We start from the raw sequence: 23,566 nt of genomic DNA, 5'->3' as shown, positions 1-23,566 counted from the left end.
CCTAAGGACTGGTATTTCTTCAACTGCAGATACTGTTGGAAAATTGAGCCATTTAGGCCCATTTTATTTAATTTTTTATCATTAAATTGGGTGTTATAATTTGCCCCAATAGTGTAATATTTGGCCACTGTAAAGCATTCTTTACAAGTGTTTCACCTCTCGCACTAAACACACGGTTGTTCCAAAGTGGACAAGAGGGTAATGATGAACCATTAATGCCATTTCGTTTATGTAATATTTTCACAGCTTTACATGAAAACTTATTTTCTATTTTAGCAAGACACTTAGGCTGATACCAAAGAGAGACAATAGAGTTAGGCTTATTATGTTGCAATACAATCCTATTCTCCATGCACTGCAAACTACCCTTTTCTCCTGCTTCTTTGTATGCCCGCATTAACAGATACCTCCTATTATGAACACGCTATACAAATATATATCTGGGAGACCTAGGCCTCCCTTATTCCTGGGCATGGACAAATATTTACTATTAATTAACTTTCGCCTTTTTCCATAAAAAATAATGTTTTTATCTCCTTAAACCATTGTGATGAAAAAACTACAGTATAAGTTCTGCTTACCATATAGCCGGCTAGAATTATGGTATTGAAGTGAGGACTGAGAAACATCTTAACTATTGACATTACGTTTCCAACAGTGTATAGTTTGTTGCATAAAACAGCACACAATTTTTTCACCTGGATCTAGTCCCACCCCCTAATTCCCATTGAGGTCCATTAAAATTCAACAACCTGAAAAATAAAATCCAGAGTCTTATGATGTTGATGGGTCACGACCCCTGGGTCACAGACATCAGGATTTCATGACATGCACATGATATGTAACCAAATACAAAACATAACTCTTATTTGACATTATGTTAATTTGTCTCAAACATTGAAATGGGGGATACATATAAAAAGTGCTGCAATTCCTATGTAAAAATGCATAAAAAAGGCTCAGAGTCTTTGACCACATATTGTTTGATAAGGTGACCCCAAAACTTTGGAATGGTTGTGTAGCTGAGAAAAAACAATGCAGAATGTTCATTTTTGGTGGCTCAATTTTGACTTGGCTCCATTGTGTTTTTAAGAGCACCAGCCACAGCCATGATCGTCTGTGTCCTGAACGTAATGCTGGCGAACCTGGATCCTGCTCGTCCTTCCTGTCGACATGTTCCCTGATCTTCGACCTCCAGCCCTCCTCCTCCCGACCGAATGATCCAAGGTCGCTTATGTGATCACCAGTGGCGCCGGCAGCGGTAATCCTGTACGCACCGTGCGGCACTGACCGCATGCTCATTGCGAGCCGCGACGTCGGCGGTTCGAATCAGACCGTCCGACATTTGTCGCATGTCTTCCCCTCTCTCTCGCTCCCATTCTTCCTGTCTCTCTATACTATATACTGTCCAATAAAGCTGAAAAAGGCCTAAAAAATATATTTAAAAAAAAAAAAGATAGCCTACAAGCGGGATCTTGTGCGTACTATGAAATAGAGTCCTGCCGGCACCACTGGTGATCACCCTGTTGGCCGGCAAGGCACATGAATGGGACTCCACAGCTCTGGAGTGTAACGACTTTGAAGAGTTTGCCGTGGAGGTGAGGAGGGTCTTCGATCATGTGGCTGTGGGGTACTCCGTGGCTCGTCAGCCGCTGGGTCTATTGAGATTCGTACCATGGCGGCCTCTCACGGCTGGAATCACCTTGCTCAATATGATGTATTCCTGAACGGACTTTCAGATGTAATAAAGGACGAACTCACCACTTGCGATCAGCCTGCGGACCTCGACAGTGTTATTGACCTCGCCATCAGAGTGGACTCTCTCTCTCTCTCTCTCTCACACAGAAAGACGGTTTACCGAACAGCAGTGTTTGTACTGCGCCAGTACTTGACACACTGTTTCCCGCTGCCTCGTAAAAGAAAGCGCCCATCAGTTAGCATGGGGGTTCTGACGGGCGGCTCCTTAAACATTAACCCCTCAAACTCTCGCTTGCATGATATGATAGCTCAAACAGACAATAAGAACATAAGAACAAGAATCATATCGTATTGTTGGCAAGACTGTGAGTGCATCCACTGGTGGTTTGGGCATGTAAACACAAATTAAATTATTACAAAAGGCTTCTAACTTGGGGAGCAAGTTTGTGAATGTTTACCCCCCATGATTTCAATGCTATTTGGCTATTATTTAACTAAGCTAATGCTAACGGAGGGTGAGATATGTTGGATAAGTTTATTAGGTCCAAAAATAAGTGAAAGGGAGATGAAGTGTGAACTGCTTCCAGCCCTTCACTCAGTCCTATCAGTCTAACATTATTATCTAGACCCTAGTTATAAATCATTAACTAGCTGCCAGAGAGATTTATTATCACAGTTTTAAGAATCATCTGGTTTGTGTCGGATTGAGTCTATGTATTGCTAATCCATTTATCTGATTCGTTTTACGCGAAACTTGGTGAGCAAAAGCGAAACTTTGATCTCCCTTATTTCCAATAAAAGTTTCTTTACCAGTAAAAGGTGTGGCTCATGTCTTTCTGCATCTTGGCTGCTCTCAGTTTACATTCTTCTCTTAGGTACGGGATGACATTAGCTCCGGAGGTAAGAGCAGTCGCCTGGTAGTTGGAGGGTTGCCGGTTTGATCCCGCTCTGGGAGTGTGGAAGTGTCCCTGAGCAAAGCACCTAACCCCTAAATGCTCTTGATGTGCTTGTTGGTCAAGCCATTGAGTTGTCACATGGATCCCTCACCTCATGTTGAAATCTAGCCAGGTGCTTTTGGGGAAACGCCCTTCAAGAATAAACAAAAACTGAATGGTTGGAATGTTATTTGATAGCTTCATTTCTGGTAACCAAAAATAGACTTATTGTAAATCTAATGTTTGTATTGTCAAGTTCCTCATTCACCATTTAAAACAAAGGGCCAGCACAGAGTTGTCTGCAGATAAGAAAAGGAGCAAGAACTGGGGGTTCAGTCATTGGAGGTGTTAATGTCAGCCAATGTGAACGACATCTACTGGTGCCATCAGAAACCTGGTCAGGCTCCTTAACTTTTGGCTAAATACTCCACTATTTGCTTGTCTGAGATTCCTGATCATTTCAGTGGGAGTGGATCTGGGACTCAGTAAACACGGAAAATCACTGGAGTCCAGGCTGGAGATGCAGGAGATTATTACTTTCAGCACGAAGAAAGCATGCCGTGCACACATTGTTACAGAGCCGTACAAAAACCTCTCTCAGTCAGACTACACTGCTACAGCTGGGATAATCAGTAATTAATAACAATGAGATCAGATTTTTTCATCCTGAACAAAGAATCCCAGCATCAGTAGCAGTTGAATGTTTGACATCATCATAATGCTGCCTGTGTCAGTGTCTGTGAAAGGACTGGACAGTCACTGATCAGTACTGGGGGTCTTAAAGTGTGTGGAGCAGTGAGGCAGGACAGGTATGCAAAGCCCACATAAATAAAGTCTACATAAATCCTGTCAAACACAGTTAGAGGAGCTCTGATGTGTGAATGGCAGACTGCAGGTGAGCAGAAGAAAGGCTCTTGTGTGCGCCTTTCAACAGCAATTTAGTCTCATTTAAAGTTTTATGTACAATATGCACTCACAGTGGTAGTACACAAATAAAGATTTGCATCATTCAACAGAGGGGGAGAAAGTGCTAAGTTGCACATGAAAAGCAGACAACCATTTATCTCCAAACATAAGCCCTTGCTCTTTGAAATTGGGGTTTATTTACCAGAGTGAAGACGGGCAGGAACACCATTGGAGGTCTGCCACAGAAACATACCAGACTTCACACATAGCATGATGAGTCACCTCAGTGGCCTGTTCTACTTCTTAAAATTGATAATTGGAACAATACAGAGAACCTGTTCTACTTTTTAAAATAGTGTTCTATTTTCAAAATGAAACATTATATTTTTAAAAAGGAACATTCTCCCTTTTAAAATAGGGCAGAGATTCTCCTTTTTAAAATAGGTCAGAGATTCTATTTTTTTATTTATTTAAATCATGAAAAAAGGCTGGGGAAACTGAGCCCACTGACACCCTCCCTCTGGTCGGTGCTGTGGCCAGTTTTGAGCTCCCTTGTGGGGCTGCTTCAAACAGTCAGCACTGGCCAGGTCTGATTTAATACCAGCCTGTGGTTTCCTCTTTATTATAATGTACTGCTTTTAAATCAGGAGAAACAGAAGCACTCTGGCTTCTCCCTGTGGTAGGAGAATGTAATGGCAGCTTGTATGATGTACAGTGCATCCGGAAAGTATTCACAGCGCTTCACTTTTTTCACATCTTGTTATGTTACAGCCTTATTCCAAAATGGATTAAATTCATTTCATATTCACATTGCAAACAATACCCCATAATGACAACAAACTTTTGCAAATTTATTAAAAATAAAAAACTAAGAAATCACATGTACATAAGTATTCACAGCCTTTGCCATGAAGCTCAAAATTGAGCTCATGTGCATCCTGTTTCCACTGATCAACCTTGAGATGTTTCTACAGCTTAATTGGAGTCCACCTGTGGTAAATTCAGTTGATTGGACATAATTTGGAAAGGCACACACCTGTCTATATAAGGTCCAACAGTTGACAGTGCAAGTCGGAGCACAAACCAAGCATAAGGTCAAAGGAATTGTCTGTAGACCTCCGTGTTAGGAAGCCTGACCAGAGTGGCAAGAAGTTTGGTAGGAGGCAGATGACAGAGACTTGTCCCGGCATCACAAAAGGTGTTTTATTTACAAAAACAAGTGACACCGCTACATGTGGAACCAAAAATATAAATATAAAACAAAAAAAAGAAATTACCAAGTAACTTGGCTTAACTGAACAAACTTCAAATCATAATAACAGAACTTAACAACGTCACGTGTACCCAGCTACATACTGACGTCCCACCTTCCCAGCAGCTAAACAGCAACTCTTTAAATAGGCCTTCAATCAACCCCAAACCCAGACAATCTAGGTTATACCAATCCCGCAGGTGTCTCTCCTGAACACAGGTAAGTGATACAATTATTAACCATTCCTTGTCCTCATTTAGCCCAACCGAAACCGTTCACATGGCTTACTATATAACATATATCTGTAATCACATAAACAAATCACAATCAATATACATACATAACTTACTAAACATTTCCTACCCCCCCCCCCCCCCCCACTTGGTCTGGTCCCGTGACATCACTCATGATGTCACCTAGGTAACAAATACAGGAAGTGTTTGGCTGCTTCCTCCTTTTGCCTCTGGACCACATGGTGAGTATGTTAGGATTGGAAACAAAGAAGACTGTAATTAACTTATGAAACATAGAACTAACCCAATAAACAATTAACTAAACTTATAATACTTGTCAGTATTTTCCTTTACCCAGAGATGCTGATGTTATGTGAACTGTAATGAAACATAATGCAAATAAGTGATGGAATTATGGCTAACAAACAATTCAAATGAATAAACAATATGGCAGTGATGATGGCAATGGGGACAAATGGTGTGTTCTCACCTACTTTGTCACACTCCGAGACAGGATTGTCTCAAGGCACAAATCTGGGGAAGGGTACAGAAATATTACAGGGTACAGAAGATCCCAATGAGCACAGTGGCCTCCATCATCTGTAAATGGAGTTTGGAACCACCAGGACTCTTCCTAGAGCTGGCCGCCCATCTAAACTGAGCAATCGGGGGAGAAGTGCCTTAGTCAGGGAGGTGACCAAGAACCCGATGGTCACTCTGTCAGAGCTCCAGCATTCCTCTGTGGAGAGAGGAGAACCTTCCAGAAGGACAACCATCTCTGCAGCAATCCACCAATCAGGCCTGTATGGTAGAGTGGCCAGACGGAAGCCACTCCTTCGTAAAAGGCACACGGCAGCCCGCCTGGAGTTTGCCAAAAGGCACCTGAAGGACTCTCAGACCATGAGAAACAAAATTCTCTGGTCTGATGAGACGAAGATTTAACTCTTTAGTGTGAATGCCAGGCGTCATGTTTGGAGGAAACCAGGCACCGCTCATCACCTGGCCAATACCATCCAATACCATCACGGTGGTGGAACGAACTCCCCGTTGAGGTCAGAACTGTAGAATCTCTCCCCACCTTCAAGCGCAAGCTGAAGACACACCTCTTCAAGCAGCACCTCTCCCCATCCCTCCCTACCTCCCTGTTAATTGTTGTCTCTGTGACTTGCTTTGCGTATCGGTATTTTTAGTTGGCTAGGTAAGCAGTGTTTGGATAGTTAACTTTGGTCACTTTTGCTCTGTTTGTTTGTTTCTTTGTAGCAGTTGAAATTGTACTTCCCTCTAGGGTATTTTCAGCAAACTTATCCCTGGTTATGGGTATGCACTTTGTTGTATGTCGCTCTGGATAAGAGCGTCTGCCAAATGCCAATAATGTAAAAATCCCTACAGTGAAGCATGGTGGTGGCAGCATCATGCTGTGGGGATGTTTTTCAGCGGCAGGAACTGGGAGACTAGTCAGGATTGAGGGAAAGATGAATGCAGCAATGTACAGAGAAATCCTGCTCCAGAGCGCTCTTGACCTCAGACTGGGGCGGCGGTTCATCTTTCAGCAGGACAACGACCCTAAGCACACAGCCAAGATATCAAAGGAGTGGCTTCAGGACAACTCTGTGAATGTCCTTGAGTGGCCCAGCCAGAGCCCAGACTTGAATCCGATTGAACATCTCTGGAGAGATCTGAAAATGGCTGTGCACCGACGCTCCCCATCCAACCTGATGGAGCTTCAGAGGTGCTGCAAAGAGGAATGGCAAAACTGCCGAAAGATAGGTGTGCCAAGCTTGTGGCATCATATTCAAAAAGACTTGAGGCTGTAATTGCTGCCAAAGGTGCATCAACAAAGTATTGAGCAAAGGCTGTGAATACTTATGTACATGTGATTTCTTAGTTTTTTATTTTTAATAAATTAGCAAAAGTTTGTTGTCATTATGGAGTGTTGTGTGGAGAATTTTGAGGAAAAAAATGAATTTATTCCATTTTGGAATTAAGCTGTAACATTACAAAATGTGGGAAAAGTGAAGCACTGTGAATACTTTCCGGATGCACTGTATAGTGTGAAAGTGCTCTGGAAGCACAATTACAGGGGTCCTCTATAGTCACTGAATTGCAACAAAGGAGATTAGCGGTGGGACACAGGTGATCAGCAGTGTGACACAGGAGAACAGCGGTGTGACACAGGAGATGAGCAGTGTGAGAGGTGATCAGCAGTGTGACACAGGAGATCAGTGGTGTGACAGGAGATCAGCGGTGTGACACAGGAGATGAGCGGTGGGACACAGAAGATCAGCAGTGTGACACAGGAGATCGGTGGTGTGGCACAGGAGATCAGCGGTGTGACACAGGAGATGAGCGGTGGGACACAGTAGATCAGCAGTGGGACCCAGGAGATCCGCGGTGTGACAGAGGAGATGAGCAGTGTGACAGGTGATCAGCGGTGTGACACAGGAGATGAGCGGTGGGACACAGTCGATCAGCAGTGGGACCCAGGAGATCCGCGGTGTGACAGAGGAGATGAGCAGTGTGACAGGTGATCAGCAGTGTGACACAGGAGATCAGTGGTGTGGCACAGGAGATCAGCGGTGTGACACAGGAGATCAGCAGTGTGACACAGGAGATCAGTGGTGTGGCACAGGAGATCCGCGGTGTGACAGAGGAGATGAGCGGTGTGACAGGTGATCAGCAGTGTATAACGGTTGCTTTGTCCTGAGACTAAAACCATTAATGATATTAATAACAATGAGAAGGAGAGGGAACGTGGTCATGCAAAACAAAAAGTAGCTGTATACATTTATGCAGTTCAAGGCAATGGCAGACAGAATCACTCCCCCAGGTCAAGATTCCCGGCCCACCGCCGAAAAAGTTCATACAAAAACCAAAAAGATGCAATAGTCCACAGTCCGCAGGGTAAAAAGAAAAAGGTTAGATCTCATCCCTGCTTGGTTTGAAAGTCCATCATTTCAGTTCTTATAATCCATGGTATCCAAAGAAAAAGAAAAGTCTTTTTAATCCAAATGGGCCTTTGTCTTTCCTTTTCTCAATGGTTCAATCAGTCCAACAAAGCCATCCTTTTCCTTGTTTCCTAAAGTGATCCCCAACAGTCTTAACTAGGCCTTACTAACCATTTTTTCTCACACCACCAAACATTTTTTCCTTAGCACCTCCCCTTCCTGTCTCTAGCACACCCCCTTCCTGACTCCTGGTGGTGTGAAAAGGTATAGCTACATAGAGATACGGAAGAGTTTACAGGCCCTACTAACTGATGGAACCCTATTCCTTAACAGGGTTACATATACCCCCCCTTTCAAGATGAGGCTCAGATGGACCGAAATACAGTTTCAGATTCTGTACATGGAAAATATCACTGTTATCCGGCTGGTCAGTAAAAGCTACTCTGCAGTTAACTGGACCAAGTTTTTTCAAAACCCGCGCAGGACTTTTCCATTTTGGTGCCAATTTGGCCATGACGCCTGCTTCCCCCCCAAGACAGTGGATGGCCTTTGACCCACACCAGATCATTGGATTGAAAGGACACTTTTTTGGCGCTTGAGATTATAGTAATTCCCTTGCTTTTCCTGTGCCCTCAACACATTGTGTTTAACCTGCTCCAGCAAACTTTGTTGTCTCTCAAGGAGGGAGTAGCCCTTTGGTCAGGGTCAGATGACTTGCTGATGAGTCTTTCCAAGGGACCCTTTAATCTCCGCCCTAGGGCTATTTCAGCAGGGCTGAAACCAGTGGATTCTTGCCAGGCTGAATTGATAGCATATCAAAATTCAGGCAACCATTGATCCCAGGTGTTGTGTTTGTCTTTAACAAAGGAAGCAATCATGGTCTTTAATGTACGATTAATGCGTTCAGTCAAGTTTGTCTGAGGGTGATAAGCAGTGGTGAGTTTTTGTACTACACCCCATTGCTGACAGACTTGGTTCAGGAGAAGTGAACTGGGAGCCTCTATCTGAAACCAAGTAGGCCGATGTACCCCATCTCGTGAAGATTTCATCTATGAGAATTGAAGCAAGCTTTGGGGTCCTCGCTTGCCGTAGGGGAAATAGCTCAACCCACTTGCTGCAGTAATCCACTACAACTAATAGGTATTGGTTTCTCCTCTTGCTCTGGGTAAATGGTCCCATTTAATCAACCCCTAGCATATACCCTGGCTCCTGAATGGCAGTTGAGTGTAGATAACCAGATAGTTTGGTTAATTGAGGCTTGTACTTTTGACAGGTAATACAGTGCTTGATGTACTCCCAAACATTCTTCCTCCCTTCGGCCAATAGGCTACCTCTAGGAGTTTGAGCAATGTTTTTAGCCTCCCTAGATGACCGCTAAGTGGGCTGTCATGAAAGTACTGTAGAAATTGATCCCTCATTTTTGATGGAATGAATAATTGCAGTTTCTGACCTCCATGTTTTTGAGGCACTGCTCGAAAGAGGAGCCCGTTCTCCATCACATAAGCAATGCGGCCTTGTTTCTGGACTCCACTTTGGATGCCTTTCATGATTGCTTGGGTTTCGGGGTCATACTGTTGCGCTGCAGAAATGTCTGCCCAATCAACAGGAAGTGTACACTTATATTCCTTGGACCCTTGATACACCCCAAGTTGTGATATTAGTCCCACTGGAGCACGTGACAACGCATCTGGCACCACGTTGCATTGACCTTTACGATAGGTCACATGGAAGTCAAATTCTTGTAGTCTGATTGTCCATCTCACCAGCCTAGAGTTAGGCTTCGGGTGATTAAACACCCAGGCAAGTGCAGAGTGGTCAGTGATGACTTCAAAACGTCTACCTTCAAGGAACTGACCCCACTTCTCCACAGACCAAACAATGGCAAGACACTCTCGCTCAGAGACCGAGTAGTTTTTTTCTGCTGGGTTGAGGAGCCGGGATGCATAAGCAATGACACGCTCGCTGCCATCCACCTCTTGCGTCAACACAGCGCCAAGACCAACATCACTGGCATCAGTTTGCACTTTAAAGGGTAGCCGGACATTGGGTGCTAGCAGCACCGGTGCATTTGCTAGATCCCTCTTTAGACCTTCAAAAGACTCCTGGCATTCTGTAGTCCAAACCCAGGGAGTATTCTTTCTCTTGAGTGCGTTAAGTGGTGCAGAGCATTCAGCAAATCGTGGTATGAAACGATGATACCACCCTGCCATTCCCAAGAATTGTTGAACGTCTTTAACCGTTTGTGGCGTAGGAAAGATATAACAGCGTCAACTTTCTTGGCTTCTGTCACTATGCCTTCCGAGGAGACTATGTGCCCCAGAAATGATACTGATGGAAGGAGGAGGTTGCATTTTTTTAGGTTCACAGTTAGCCCAGCTTTGTGATGCTCCAGGTGTTGTTACTCTGATTGAGAGTACACCACAATGTCATCGATATACACAAAGCAGAATTTTCCCTTGATGTCCTCTAGAACAGTCTCCATGAGCCGTTGAAATGAAGCAGCAGCGTTCTTGAGACCAAAAGGAAGAGACAAAAATTCAAACAGCCCATAGCAGGTTACAAAAGCTGTTTTCTGGATACTAGCAGGGTCCATGCCCACTTGCCAGTAGCCACTTTTAAGGTCAAGTGTACTGAACACTGTAGCCCCATTAAGTGACTCTAATATCTCTTGCACTTGTGGCATTGGATAAGCATCCAGATTCGTTTTTGCAATAATGCCAAGATAGTCAACACAGAAACGCATACCTCCATCTTTCTTCCTCACCAGCACTACTGGCGAAGCCCATGGTGATGTGGAAGGTTGAATGACGCCTTTGCTTAGCATGTCTTTTATCTCAGCCCGTAGAAAGTCTTGCTTCTCCCTCAACACCCGATATGCCTTCTTTCTTATGGGGACCTCATCCGTTGTGATGATGCGGTGAGTGGCCACTGTAGTGTGCCCCAAAGAATCTGTGCACACCACCGGCCACTCACACAAGAGGTCGTCTAACTGCTTCCGGACTGGCTCTGAGGTGGCAGCCCTTTCAACCAAATTGGCAATGAGATCCTCAGTAGCAGAAGAAGGTGGTGTGGTTGTAGGCATTGCCAAATTCATTTGCATATGTGCTTTATTGTTACTGATACCCCCTTGGTGGTTGAAAGAAAAAAAAACCCACTGCATCTTCACATGGTAAAGCATAACAGTCTTTCTTGAAATCGATGGTGAGCCCTGACAGAGACAAAAAATCAAGCCCAATTACCACAGAATAGGCCAGATGACTGTCTTTCATGACATACAAATTGATGTTCCACTTTTGGTTGTGGAGTGAAATCTCCATCTCTGCATACCCTATGGCATGATTGCCTTGCCCATTAGCCAGAACAAACAAACAATCTTGACATGGATTTAGTTCTTCTTTCTGCCTTTTCACCCGATGCTATAAAGACTCCTGTATGAGGGTATAGGTGCTGCCAGTAATCCAGTAATGCTCGACAATGATATGAATGCAGCAACAGAGGCAGTGCTAGTTGGTTGGAGTTATGGCTCTGTCCCTTTGGAGACTGACATATACTGATGTTACCTGGGGTTTTCTTTCCCCCTTGAGAAATGGTGAGGGGATGCTTCTGTTCGGCCTTGTTGACTTGAGCCCAGTATGTCTTTGACTCCTGTAAATCTTTTTCAATGAGGGTTCCAACTCTAACCAAATCATCAACAGTATGCACTGTCCCCCTAAGTAGGCTTGCCAGCCTTGGGTTGCAGTTTTGCAGGATGTGTTGAAGTAGGTTTTTTTCAGAGATATCAGAACGCCACCTCAGACATAATGCTCTAAATTGAAAAGCAAAATCTCTGATACTTTCTTGAGGAGCTTGTCTCCGACCTCTAATGCGCTTCTCTGCTTCAGCTTCATAATCTTCAGAGAGGAAAGACTTCAGGAATGCAGCTTTAAACTGGGCCCAATCTTTCACCTTGCTCCGCTCTGCTTTCCACCAATCCTTGACTGTTCCTTTCAAGACAGAGTTCAGTGCCGCTAGGATTTCAGCATCCGCCAGGGGACGCACTGCAAGGAATTCCTCACATTTTTCTGTGTAGGAGATTGGGTCCGCTTCACTGTCTTTGTCACCAAAACATGGGAATTCAATCTTCACTGGTGGTTTGAAATGATATGCGGGGCAGCTACTGCTATTAAAACAACCTTTGGATGTTTCTCTCAATGACAATTGTGGAAAACGAACATGATCTCCATGGGAGAACGTAGCCACCGGTGTGGAGGTGATGGGAGGCTTACAAGCATTTATCATAGCCTCAAGCTTTACATCCCTTCGTTGAAGACAGTCTACCATGGTCTTTCCAATGTCTTGTATAGAGAGCTCCAATATTTGTTTTACTTTGGCACATTCATTTCCTATATGGTAACGTAACATCTCTTCCAATCTCTTCATATTCTGCTCCACAGAGGCAACATTAGACTGTAAATTATCTTCCATGGTACCCACAAGGTTAGTTAACTCAGTAACATTGATGCATGATTTTAGCCCATTTTCTACAGAGAGGACTTGTGCTTCAATCTTGGCATTGTGATCATAAAGTGCTCCTATGAGAGGCAGTGGCTCAGTCTCAGCAGAGGGAAGAGACACATCAGGATCAGTGTTGCCAAGTCCGCTTATAATAAGCGACTTTGGGCTTCTTTTTTTTTGAAGTTGCTTGAAAAAATCACGAGTCGCGGGTTGCGTTTTTTTGGGCTTGTTTTAAAAATATGGTCGCTTGTTAGTGAACTCTAAAACTGACTAGTTTTAAAGCCTGTGCGGCTCTCTGTTTTCTAGTCTTCTGTTCTGTTAAATACCTTTTTGATAATACTCTTCTGTTATTGAGCCCTGCGAGATCCTTGTTTGGAATATTTTCATTTCATTTTGTAAAGTAAAAGACATTTTCACTTCAACACCAGTCTGCGCCTGCGTTTTGGTTCTGTACAAATCCTTGACAAAAACAAGCAAAACACTAATAAACACATACCCATTTATAGTAATAATAATATTATATGGTTTTAATAATTTTTATTATAAATATGTGGCCATAATAGAGTTGGGCTTGTTTTGGGCTTGTTTCCGAAGATGAGGTTGCTTATTTGTCTCGCGAGAGTTGGCAACACTGATCAGGATCAGGTTTAGGATTTTCATCATCATCATGACATGATGGTATATGTTCAGTATCGCTGATATAGAGAGAACCAAGGCTATCCATAACTTCTCTAACTGGATCTCTACAAGTTACAAAAGGACCGGCAGTAAAGTCCAGGGGCAGGTCATCACCATTCACTGTCTCAAATGTGGGCACTGTAGCCATTTCATGAGAATGCACAACAACTATCTGTAATACAATGACGAACGTCCCTGTTCGGGCGCCAATCTATAACGGTTGCTTTGTCCTGAGACTAAAACCATTAATGATATTAATAACAATGAGAAGGAGAGGGAACGTGGTCATGCAAAACAAAAAGTATCTGTAGACATTTATGCAGTTCAAGGCAATGGCAGACAGAATCACTCCCCCAGGGTAAAAAGAAAAAGGTTAGATCTCACCCCTGCTTGGTTTGGAAGTCCATCATTTCAGTTCTTATAATCCATGGTATCCAAAGAAAAAGAAAAGTCTTTTAAATCCAAATGGGCCTTTGTCTTTCCTTTTCTCAATGGTTCAATCAGTCCAACAAAGCCATCCTTTTCCTTGTTTCCTAACTAGGCTTTAGCCCCACAACCATTTTTTTTCACACCACCAAACATTTTTTCCTTTGTTCTCCTTAGCACCTCACCTTCCTGTCTCTAGCACACCCCCTTCCTGACTGGTGGTTTGAAATGATATAGCTACAAAGAGATACGGAAGAGTTTACAGGCCTTGCGAACTGATGGAACCCTATTCCTTAACAGGGTTACAAGTGTGACACAGGAGATCAGCAGTGTGACAGGAGATGAGCAGCATGATACAGGAGATCAGTGGTGTGAAAGGAGATGAGCAGCATGATACAGGAGATCAGTGGTGTCACACCACACATGATACAGGAGATCAGCAGTGTGACACAGGAGATGAGCGGTAGGACAAAGGAGATGAGCAGTGTTACACTAGAGATCAGCGGTGTGACACAGGAAATTAATGGTGTGACAGGGAGATGTGTCAGGAGATGAGCAGCATGATACAGGAAACCAGTGGTGCGACACAGGAGATGAGCAGCATGATACAGGCGATCAGCAGTGCGACACAGGAGATGAGGAGCTCTGTTTAACTTCTGCTGCTGATCTCCCTTGTTGCTTGTCTCTGTGACATTTGTCACACCCGGCTTTGCCGTGCTGGGTGTGCTCTCTCCTTCGCGTGGCCTTGTGTGGGATATCCTGTGTTTGCCTGCTGTGTTTTGTCTCGCCTCCAGGGGGAGCTGGGCCGTGCCGGGCTAATTGCTGGGCTGATTGGAGGGTGGTTAAATCCAGCCCTTCCAGTCATCTCACCCTCTCTCACTTTGCTGCTCGGCCTGACGCTGGAAGGCTGGCTGCAGCACCGCTCCTTATTTTCCCTTACCTTTTTTGCCTTACACGACACCTGCTGATATGCACTACACTTTTGGTTTGGCTTTCCATCTACTGACTTATGTTTTGTAAATAGATATTTAATAAATGATTTGGTATAATTTACGATCAGTGTGGTCTCCCCGTTTATGTCAGCTCTACTTGAGCCATGTGGTCCTGGCACATTGGCCAGGAGCATTTTCACCTTAACAGACGTCCTTGCCACGGCTACTGCAGACTTCAACTAGAAAAACAGGTGACAAAAGCTTTTGGACCTCCAAAACAGTACTCCAGCACATTGGATTTTAAATGATACGGTTACTAAGAGGTTAAACTGCAGACTGTCACCATTCATTTGAGGGTATTTACATCCATACTCTGTGTAATGGCAGCTTTTGATAAATGGTCCCCTCAATTACAATGACATCAATTACATCGCTTTTGATACATAGTCCTCTCAAACAGTGCTCATTGCTCATTTCCGTCACCAGCTACCTTGCAAACATAGTTTTGAGTAGACAATTTTGCTTAAATCTGAAACCCAAATGTCTGTCTGAACTGAGTAACTATTGTGCATAATCCACACACAAAATCCACACAGAACTAGTTAAATGACAACCAAATATATGTTCTAGAGTGGCTATCCCAGGTGCCACTGTGCCACAGAGTTCCTTTAAATTGTCAAGCATTACAGGAAAAGGTTCATGCTGTTACCCTTGCCAGAAGTGGATCCACCAAGTACTAAACCAGGGGTGCCAATAATTATGGAACCTTGATTTTCGTGAAATCTACTTTTTTATTAAATGTTTTATTTTGGTTGGGCCCATTAAAACATTAATGAAGTACAGTATTTTTCATTATTATTTCTCATTCATAAATGTTCAGCATTTTTAGAAGCATCTCATTAATCACATTCTTTTTTAAGTATTTTTTTATGCAGTGCCAGTCAGGGGTGCCAATAATTCTGGAGCCCACTGTATATGATGTGCTGTTTCCAGCATATAAAATAAAGATTAAAGATTCATACAAGTTTTGAGAAACCTCTGCCAATTACAAAGATGATTACCTTACTTCCCCAAAAGAATACAATATAATTTCTATACTTACAATACCGTATAAGCTATTACCACTCAGTTTATAGGAGAAAGTAAATAGATAATCTGCGTAAAATGTGCTTCTCTGACCCCAGTGTGGTAGAGGTGTAGAACTGTGTAAAATGTGCTTCTCTGACCCCAGTGCAGGTAGAGGTGTAGAACTGTGTAAAATGTGCTTCTCTGGTCCTAGTGATGGTAGAGGTGTAGAACTGTGTAAAATGCGCTCCTCTGATCCTAGTGTTGGTAGAGGTGTAAAGTTGTGCTCATGGTGAGGGCCTACTGAATGAGCTCCTCATCAGACCCTCAAACTTAATCTTTTATGATGTATTTACTTCTCTCTTTCCCCTGCAGTGTTTTTCTCTCACTCTGGTTACAGCTGGTCTCATCAAAGATCGCACAGTTTTACAGAACTTCCAAAATTAACCCAGAACCCAGGATGGAGGGGCTGAGTGAATGTGGTCTGGACTCTGTGCAGGAGGGTCATTGTGTCAGAGACTCTGTAGAAGGACAGAGTTCCTGCCCTGTGATCCAGGTACACTCCTATTCTGGAGGAGGAGGGGGGAACAGGGATTTCAGTGCTAACATTATTGTGCCAGACACAGTAACTGGAGGGAGAGGAGCGCAATCTCCAGGACTTGTTATTACATCCCAGACGACAGTCATTACCCTTCCCTTTCCTGCTGATCTCTTTATACGAGAGCGCTACGGAAACCTCAGTACCCCCACTCCACTCAGCCTCCAAGTAACATCGTCCAGAGAGACTTTCTTTGCACAGCACTTGGGCTTTGCACTCAAATCTTTCTGGATGATCAGGATATGACTGTATATCTTCCACGTGGGTCACCGCTCTGTTCTTCTCAGACAGACAGAGTTTTCTGTGCGCTGTGTTGGGGTCCAGTGTGAGCTGACAGGAATCTGATGAAGAGGGATAAGGGATGGCATATGAGGACCAGTGATAGAACTGTTAGAAACCTGATGTCAGGTAGAGTGAAGACTTGATGAGATTTCATGAGTAGGAACTGTCAGAATGTCTGTCCTAAAAATCAATATTTATGCAATTAAATGTTGTAGTAGCTGTATGCACTGTGACCAGTAGGGGGCAATGCAAGGCAGGTAGAGACTGAAGTACGTCACCAAAGAAGTACAAGTAATGGGGCACTGGGTATGGCACATGCAAAATACAATCAAGTGTAACTGCAGACTCCATCCATCCATCCATTATCTGAACCTGCTTATCCTGAACAGGGTCGCTGGAGCCTATCCCAGCATACATTGGGCGAAAGGCAGGAATACACCCTGGACAGGTCACCAGTCCATCACAGGGCACACACACCATTCATTCACATTCACATTCACATACACATTCACATTCACATTCACATACACATACACATTCACATTCACATACACATACACATTCACATTCACATACACATTCACATACTCATACTCATACTCATACTCATACTCATACTCATACTCATACTCATACTCATACTCATACTCATAGGCAATTTAGACTCTCCAATCAGCCTAACCTGCATGTCTTTGGACTGTGGGAGGAAACCAGAGTACCCGGAGGAAACCCACGCAGACACGGGGAGAACATGCAAACTCTGCACAGAGAGGCCCCGGCCGACGGGGATTCGAACCCAGGACCTCCTTGCTGTGAGGCGGTAGTGCTACCCACTGCACCATCCATGCCGCCATAACTGCAGACTCCCAGGGGGAAATTGGTTGCCGCACAGGACCAAGTGATCCGTTTCATCGCAAAACGCTACAGTATACAGTTGCTTCAGAAAGTATTCAGACCCCAAAACGCTACAGTATACAGTTGCTTCGGAAAGTATTCAGACCCCAAAAACGCTACAGTATACAGTTGCTTCAAAAAGTATTCAGACCCCAAAATGCTACAGTATACAGTTGCTTCGGAAAGTATTCAGACCCCAAAATGCTACTGTGCTCATGCATTAATGTCTTAGGCATCCTTGATTTTTTTAATATAAATTTGGTGTTGATTGTTTTCTGCATTTGTGTGTCTGTTGAAAAGAGGACATTTCCAAACATTCATTAACCCCCAAAATTAAATGTTCCCAAGAATGTTTTATATTTTATTAAATAAAAAAAAAAAATATAACATATAAGGTAATATACCACCTTTCTGATAAAAAAGAAAAAAAAACTTGATCATGGCTGTCTGTGACATGAAAAGCTACATGAAAGTTAGAGCCAAAGTCAGAAGAAAGTCAGAAGAACTGCGGCAAGTTCTCCAATATACTACACTCAGTGAGCACTTTATTAGGTATTTATTAGACTTATGTTTTAGACTTCTACTGCTGTAACCTGTCCACTTAGAGTTATGATGTGTTGTGTGTTCAGAGATGCTCTTCTGCTGTAATGTGTGGCTATTTGTATTACTGTCACCTTCCTATCAGCTTTGACCAGTCTGGCTATTCTCCTAGACCTCTCTCATTAACAAGGCGTTTCTGTCTGCAGAACTGCTACTCACTGGATTATTATTATTTTTTTGCACCATTCTTTGCAAAGTCTAGAGACTAGTGCGCATGAAAACCCCAGGGGATCAGCAGTTTCTGAGATACTCAAACCACTCTGTCTGCCACCAACAATCATTCCACAGTCAAAGTCACTTAGATGTCATTTTTCCCCATCCAGATGGTTGATGTGAACATTAACTGAAGCTTGTCTTACCATTCTCATGCCGATGACACTTAACTCTATCTTTCCTTCCCCCCCAATACCCAGGTCACCACACAGATCTCTGCCTGCTTGGCTGATATCTCTGCGTGGATGACTTCCCACCACCTGAAGCTTAACCTTGCCAAGACTGAGCTTCTCTACATCCCTGCTAAGTCCTCTCCGACAATCGGCCACTCACTGATTGTTGAGGACTTTGTAGTATCCTCCTCCCATACGACCAAGAATCTTGGGGTGACTCTTGATAACTGCCTCACCCTGGCTCCACATGTATCCTCCACTGCCAGAACCTGCAGGTTCTTCCTCTACAATATACGCCGTATCCGTCATCTCCTGACGGAGAAAGCCACCCAGCTCTTAGTCCAGGCGCTCGTCATTTCCAGCCTGGATTACTGCAACTCCCTCCTAGCCGGTCTCCCATCTTGTGCCATCAAGCCCCTCCAGCTGGTCCAAAATTCTGCAGCCCGCCTGATCACAAGTCAGCCCAGGTTGGCGCATGTCACCCCACTCCTCATTGGCCTCCACTAGCTTCCTATTGCCGCACGCATCCGTTTCAAGGCCATAGTGTTGGCATTTCAGGCTGGTAAGGGGACTGCCCCACTATAAATACAATCCTTAATCACTCCCTACTCCCCAGCAAGACCACTCCGGTCTGCCAGCTCTGGTTGCCTTGTGGTTCCCTCATTATGAGCACCTGGCGGTCAAGCTGCATGTTCACGCCTGTTTTCCGTCCTGGTTCTCCAGTGGTGGAATGACTTGCCTACCGCGACAGCAAAATCCCTCCCCCTATTAAAACTAAAAACACACCTTTTCAAACTAAACCTTAGTCCTCCCTCCTGATCCCCCCCCCCTTCTGATATCCATCTTGTCTAACCCCCCCCCCAAAAAAAATTGCACTTACAATGACTGTATTTTTGTCATGTGTATTATTTCATGATTTAACCTGTGGAAGAAACTATGCACTTATAATTCGCTTTGGATTAAAAGCATCTGCCAGATGATTAAAATGTAACAAATGTAAAATTAAGCTCCTGACCCGTGTCTAAATTTTTTCTTTATTCAACCTACTTATTCATGCCATTACAGGCAATTGTGCGGCAGCAGTGGAATGCATACAATCATGTCGATATGGTTCAGGAGCTTCAGTTATAAAGAAATCTAGTTTTATCATAAAAACATTACTGTAGGTTGTACCAAACATTCTGCAGAACTTGCCACAGTTCTTTTGCAGACTTTGGCTCTTCAGGCAATCCCAGACAGCCTCAAATAAGTTTTTATCTGAAAAGTGGTCTATCACTTAATGTTAATTTATATAAAGAAATTACAGATAACAAATCCAGGAAATATTTATAGATTAATATACATATAAAATATATATAAATATCTTATATAAAAAAATAATTATTATTCAGGCTAAGTATGCTACTAAAGAGCACAACGGCTGTGTTCTAGTTGTTGTTAGTTATGCCTGTTTGTGTTTTTCATTGTTTGAGGAAACAGACTCACAGGAGTAGTGTGTGTGTGTGTGTGTGTGTCTATGTGTGCCTGAGTGTTTGTGTGAGCTGAGATTTTCAGAGCACTTACACTGTAAGAAATCCTCTCTGGTCCAGGGGTCTACAACATGAACTTCTTTCTCTGCAGGGACAGAGTGAGGAAAAAGAGATACATAAATAAATCCACACATGAAGAGGGAGAGAGAGAAATTTGACAATGAGGATAGGATGTCGACACGGATGTGGCACAACAGAGAAGAAGGCACCAGAAGAGGGCATCAGAAAGATCCAGAAAAGCCAATAATCCATCATGGATGCCGGGGAATAACAACAACAGCCCCCAGATGCAGGATTGCACTTTTTTTTTTGCACTAGCTACACAAGAAGACTAGAGTCTACACACATCAGCATGCTCACCCAAATCATTGATTAAACTGGGCAATCACTGCTTATAAAACAGAAACATAAAGACCATTACATTAGATTACATTAATGGCATTTGACAGAGACTCTTATCCAGAGTGACATACAAGTGCAAAGTGCAAAGTGCATACCCATAACCAGGGATATGTGTGCTGAAAGACCCTAGAGGGAAGTACAATTTCAACTGCTACCTGTACAACAACAAAGGACTACAAACATATTTGATCATCTGAATTTTATTGTATTATTATTTTTTAAATTATTTTTATTCGTACCGCACCACACAAATATCCATCCATCCATCCATTATCTGAACCCACTTATCATGAACAGGGTCGCAGGGGGCTGGAGCCTATCCCAGCATACATTTCGGCGAAAGGCAGAAATACACCCTGGACAGGTCACCAGTCCAATCAGCCTAACATGCATGTCTTTGGACTGTGGGAGGAAACCCACGCAGACACGGGGAGAACATGCAAACTCCATACAGAGAGGCCCCGGCCGACAGGGATTCAAACCCAGGACCTCCTTGCTGTGAGGCGGCAGTGCTACCCACTGCACCATCCGTGCCGCCCCCACACAAATATATGAATTAAAAAAACGAGCAGGTAGACTTCTGAGTTTCCGGGGGCCCATGATGCTGGCATGTCCCAATACGAAACTGACATTCATTTAAAACATTCAGTGTAAATGACACTATATTCACTCGTCTATATCTAACTATTGGTTTTGTGTGTAATAAAAACTTGAAAAAAGTCTTCAACAACCTGATTCAGGAATTGTGACCAGTGCCCCCTTGCAGATGTCCTCCAGTCGCTCTTTCAGTTCAGAGACAGATTTCCTCACAGCCTCAAAAGAGACATGTGGACTGACAGTGATGCTGGGAAGGTCTCCAGGTGCAGGAGGGGCACAGAGAGACAGACAGCTCTGTAAACAGACAGACAGACAGTCAGACATGCCAGGAGCAGATCTTTGTAAATTAGGAACACACCTCACACCTCAAGTATGTACACAGTTCAGACTGTCAGAGAACCAGTGATGTTACCTGGAGGAAATGGATGTGGTCCTCTGTGTGTGAAAGCTGCTCCAGCTCAGCATCTCTCCTCTTCAGCTCAGCAATCTCCTGCTCCAGTTGCTTCAGGAGTCCTTCAGCCCGACTCACCTCAGCCTTCTCCTGATCTCTGATCAGCTCTTTCACCTCAGAGCGCCTTCTCTCAATGGAGCGGATCAGCTTAGTAAAGATCCTCTCATTGTCGTCCACTGCTGCCTGTGCAGAGCACTGTTAGGAGACACAGAGAGAGGAGGGTTGTACAATTTAAATAGGCCTTTCACTCAGTTCTTACTGGGACCCCAGACAACTGGTTCCCCATTGTGTGGCTCAGTGAGATTGAGCCTCACAGGGCTGGAAAGTGACCCAATGCTTCTTACTGGCTGACTGGAAGAGAGCCCTGACTAAGCCCTGAAATGGGTCTTCTCCTCTGATCAGTACCCACCTTGAGTGACTGCACAGCCTGTCTTAGATCCTGCAGCTCCTTCTCTCTCTCCTGGATTCTCTGCTGGAACTTACTCTGTGTTGTCCCCAGCTGCTTCTGTGGATAAATTGTTTTAAAATATTATTGTACATTGTGTTCAATTGTTAAATAATAGCATAATTATGAAGCTAATAATTATAACACAAAATTGTTTGACACTAAAGAGTTTGTGGTTAAGGTCATGGTAGTCTATCAATTAAATTATCCTTAAACTTGTAAAACTCGGTTAAATATTATTCATGTTCATTCAAGCACACAGTAATTAAGCATGAAATAAATTACACCCAAAGATCTGTGTGAATAAGTATACTGGCCTTATAGTTCAAGCTAAACTGTGTGAGTTAACTACAGTTGCTGTTCCAGCCATGTTGATTACTATTCAGGGAGTGAATAGGGGGGTGAACGGTGTGGACAGAACTGTCAGAGAGAACTGAATTGGGTTCACTTCCTGCTCTTACAGCTTCATCACTCTAAAATTCAGACCTGCAAAATGACTGCAAGTTCCATCCATCCATTATCTTAACCCACTTATCTTGAACAGGGTCGCAGGGGGGCTGGAGCCTATCCCAGCATACATTGGGCGAAAGGCAGGACTACACCCTGGACAGGTCGCCAGTCCATCGCAGGGCACACACACCATTCACTCACACACTCATACCTATGGGCCCATGCAGACACAGGGAGAACATGCAAACTCTGCACAGAGAGGCCCCGGCCGACAGGGATTCAAACCCAGGACCTCCTTGCTGTGAGGCGGCAGTGCTACCCACTGCACCATCCGTGCGGCCTGACTGCAAGTTTTTGTTCAAAATGTATAAAGCATTAAAAATATACTTTATAAATATATGAATATGTACTTCATCAATTCAATAAAACCCAGGTCATAAGCCTTGTAGCAATAAACCATGAATAAGCATTTTAGGTTTTACCTGTTTCTCAGTCCTTTCGGCTGCAGCTGAGACTGTATCATGTCCTCTGTGTTCATCCATCACACACAGATAACAGATACACTGCTGATCGGTATGACAGTAAATCTCCAGCACTTTGTCATGAACAGAGCAGATCTTCTCCTGCAGGTTTCCAGTGGCTTTGACCAGTTTGTGCTTCTTAAAGGCAGGAGATTCATAGTGAGGCTGGAGGTGAGTTTTACAGTAAGAGGCTAGACACACCAGACAGGACTTGATGGCTTTGCGTTTTCTCCCAGTGCAGACATCACATGGCACGTCTCCAGGTCCAGAATAGCAGTGAGCAGGAGAAGCAGATTGGAGTCCTGTCTTCTTCAGTGTCTCCACCACTTCAGCAAACATGGTGTTTTTTCTTAAAACAGGCCTTGGGGTGAAGGTCTCTCTGCACTGGGGACAGCTGTAGACACCAGTATGATCATCCCGATCCCAGCAGCCCTTAATACAGCCCAAACAGTAACTGTGTCCACAGGGAATTGTCACAGGATGCTTCAGTAGATCCAGGCAGATTGAACAGCTCAGCTGTTCCTGATCCAGGAACGGTCTACCTTCAGCCATTTTACTGTTTGCTTTGACAGACAAAGTTAACTTCAGTCTCTGAAACTGCGTAACAGAGAGAGCTGCTGACTTCCTGGTTCTGCCCACAGTTGCAGGAGGTGTGGTGTTGGACTGAGGCCAAACTAAGCAGAGAGAGTGTAGAGAAAAACATGCGATCTGTGTGATCATACATGTTTCTGAGAGGAGGCAACTAATGTTCTCTATGAATAGACAAATAACAAACAGTAACAGCCACAAAAGAAAGCACTTAAGTAGCAGCATGGTGATTCGTTTTTCAGGCATTTCATTGCTTGCC

The 23,566-nt window shown here is 43.8% G+C and overlaps 1 protein-coding gene across 3 annotated transcripts in view; it reads right to left on the bottom strand.

Moving 5' to 3' along the window:
- The window catches only part of LOC133114986 (E3 ubiquitin/ISG15 ligase TRIM25-like), a 36,358-nt gene extending 13,001 nt beyond the window's left edge, over positions 1-23,357 (bottom strand). The window contains exons 1-6 of one of the 3 annotated variants that reach the window (XM_061224692.1): positions 22,681-23,353; positions 21,713-21,808; positions 21,265-21,498; positions 20,987-21,146; positions 19,888-19,938; positions 15,271-16,503 (exon numbers count right to left, since the gene is read on the bottom strand). In XM_061224692.1, the coding sequence (XP_061080676.1) occupies positions 15,974-16,503; positions 19,888-19,938; positions 20,987-21,146; positions 21,265-21,498; positions 21,713-21,808; positions 22,681-23,271 (1,662 nt within the window). In that variant the 5' untranslated portion in view covers positions 23,272-23,353 and the 3' untranslated portion in view covers positions 15,271-15,973. Of the gene's footprint in view, positions 1-15,270; positions 16,504-17,135; positions 17,366-19,887; positions 19,939-20,986; positions 21,147-21,264; positions 21,499-21,712; positions 21,809-22,680 lie in introns of those variants that run through there. The other 2 variants (XM_061224693.1, XM_061224694.1) reach the window with 2 other exon arrangements.
- Between the last annotated feature and the right edge of the window lie 209 nt (positions 23,358-23,566).

Source organism: Conger conger, chromosome 16, assembly GCF_963514075.1.
Source record: "Conger conger chromosome 16, fConCon1.1, whole genome shotgun sequence".
NCBI classification, from domain to species: domain Eukaryota; kingdom Metazoa; phylum Chordata; class Actinopteri; order Anguilliformes; family Congridae; genus Conger; species Conger conger.
The sequence above is the reverse complement of the archived record's forward strand: the minus strand, read 5'-3'. Positions and strand labels throughout refer to the sequence as shown.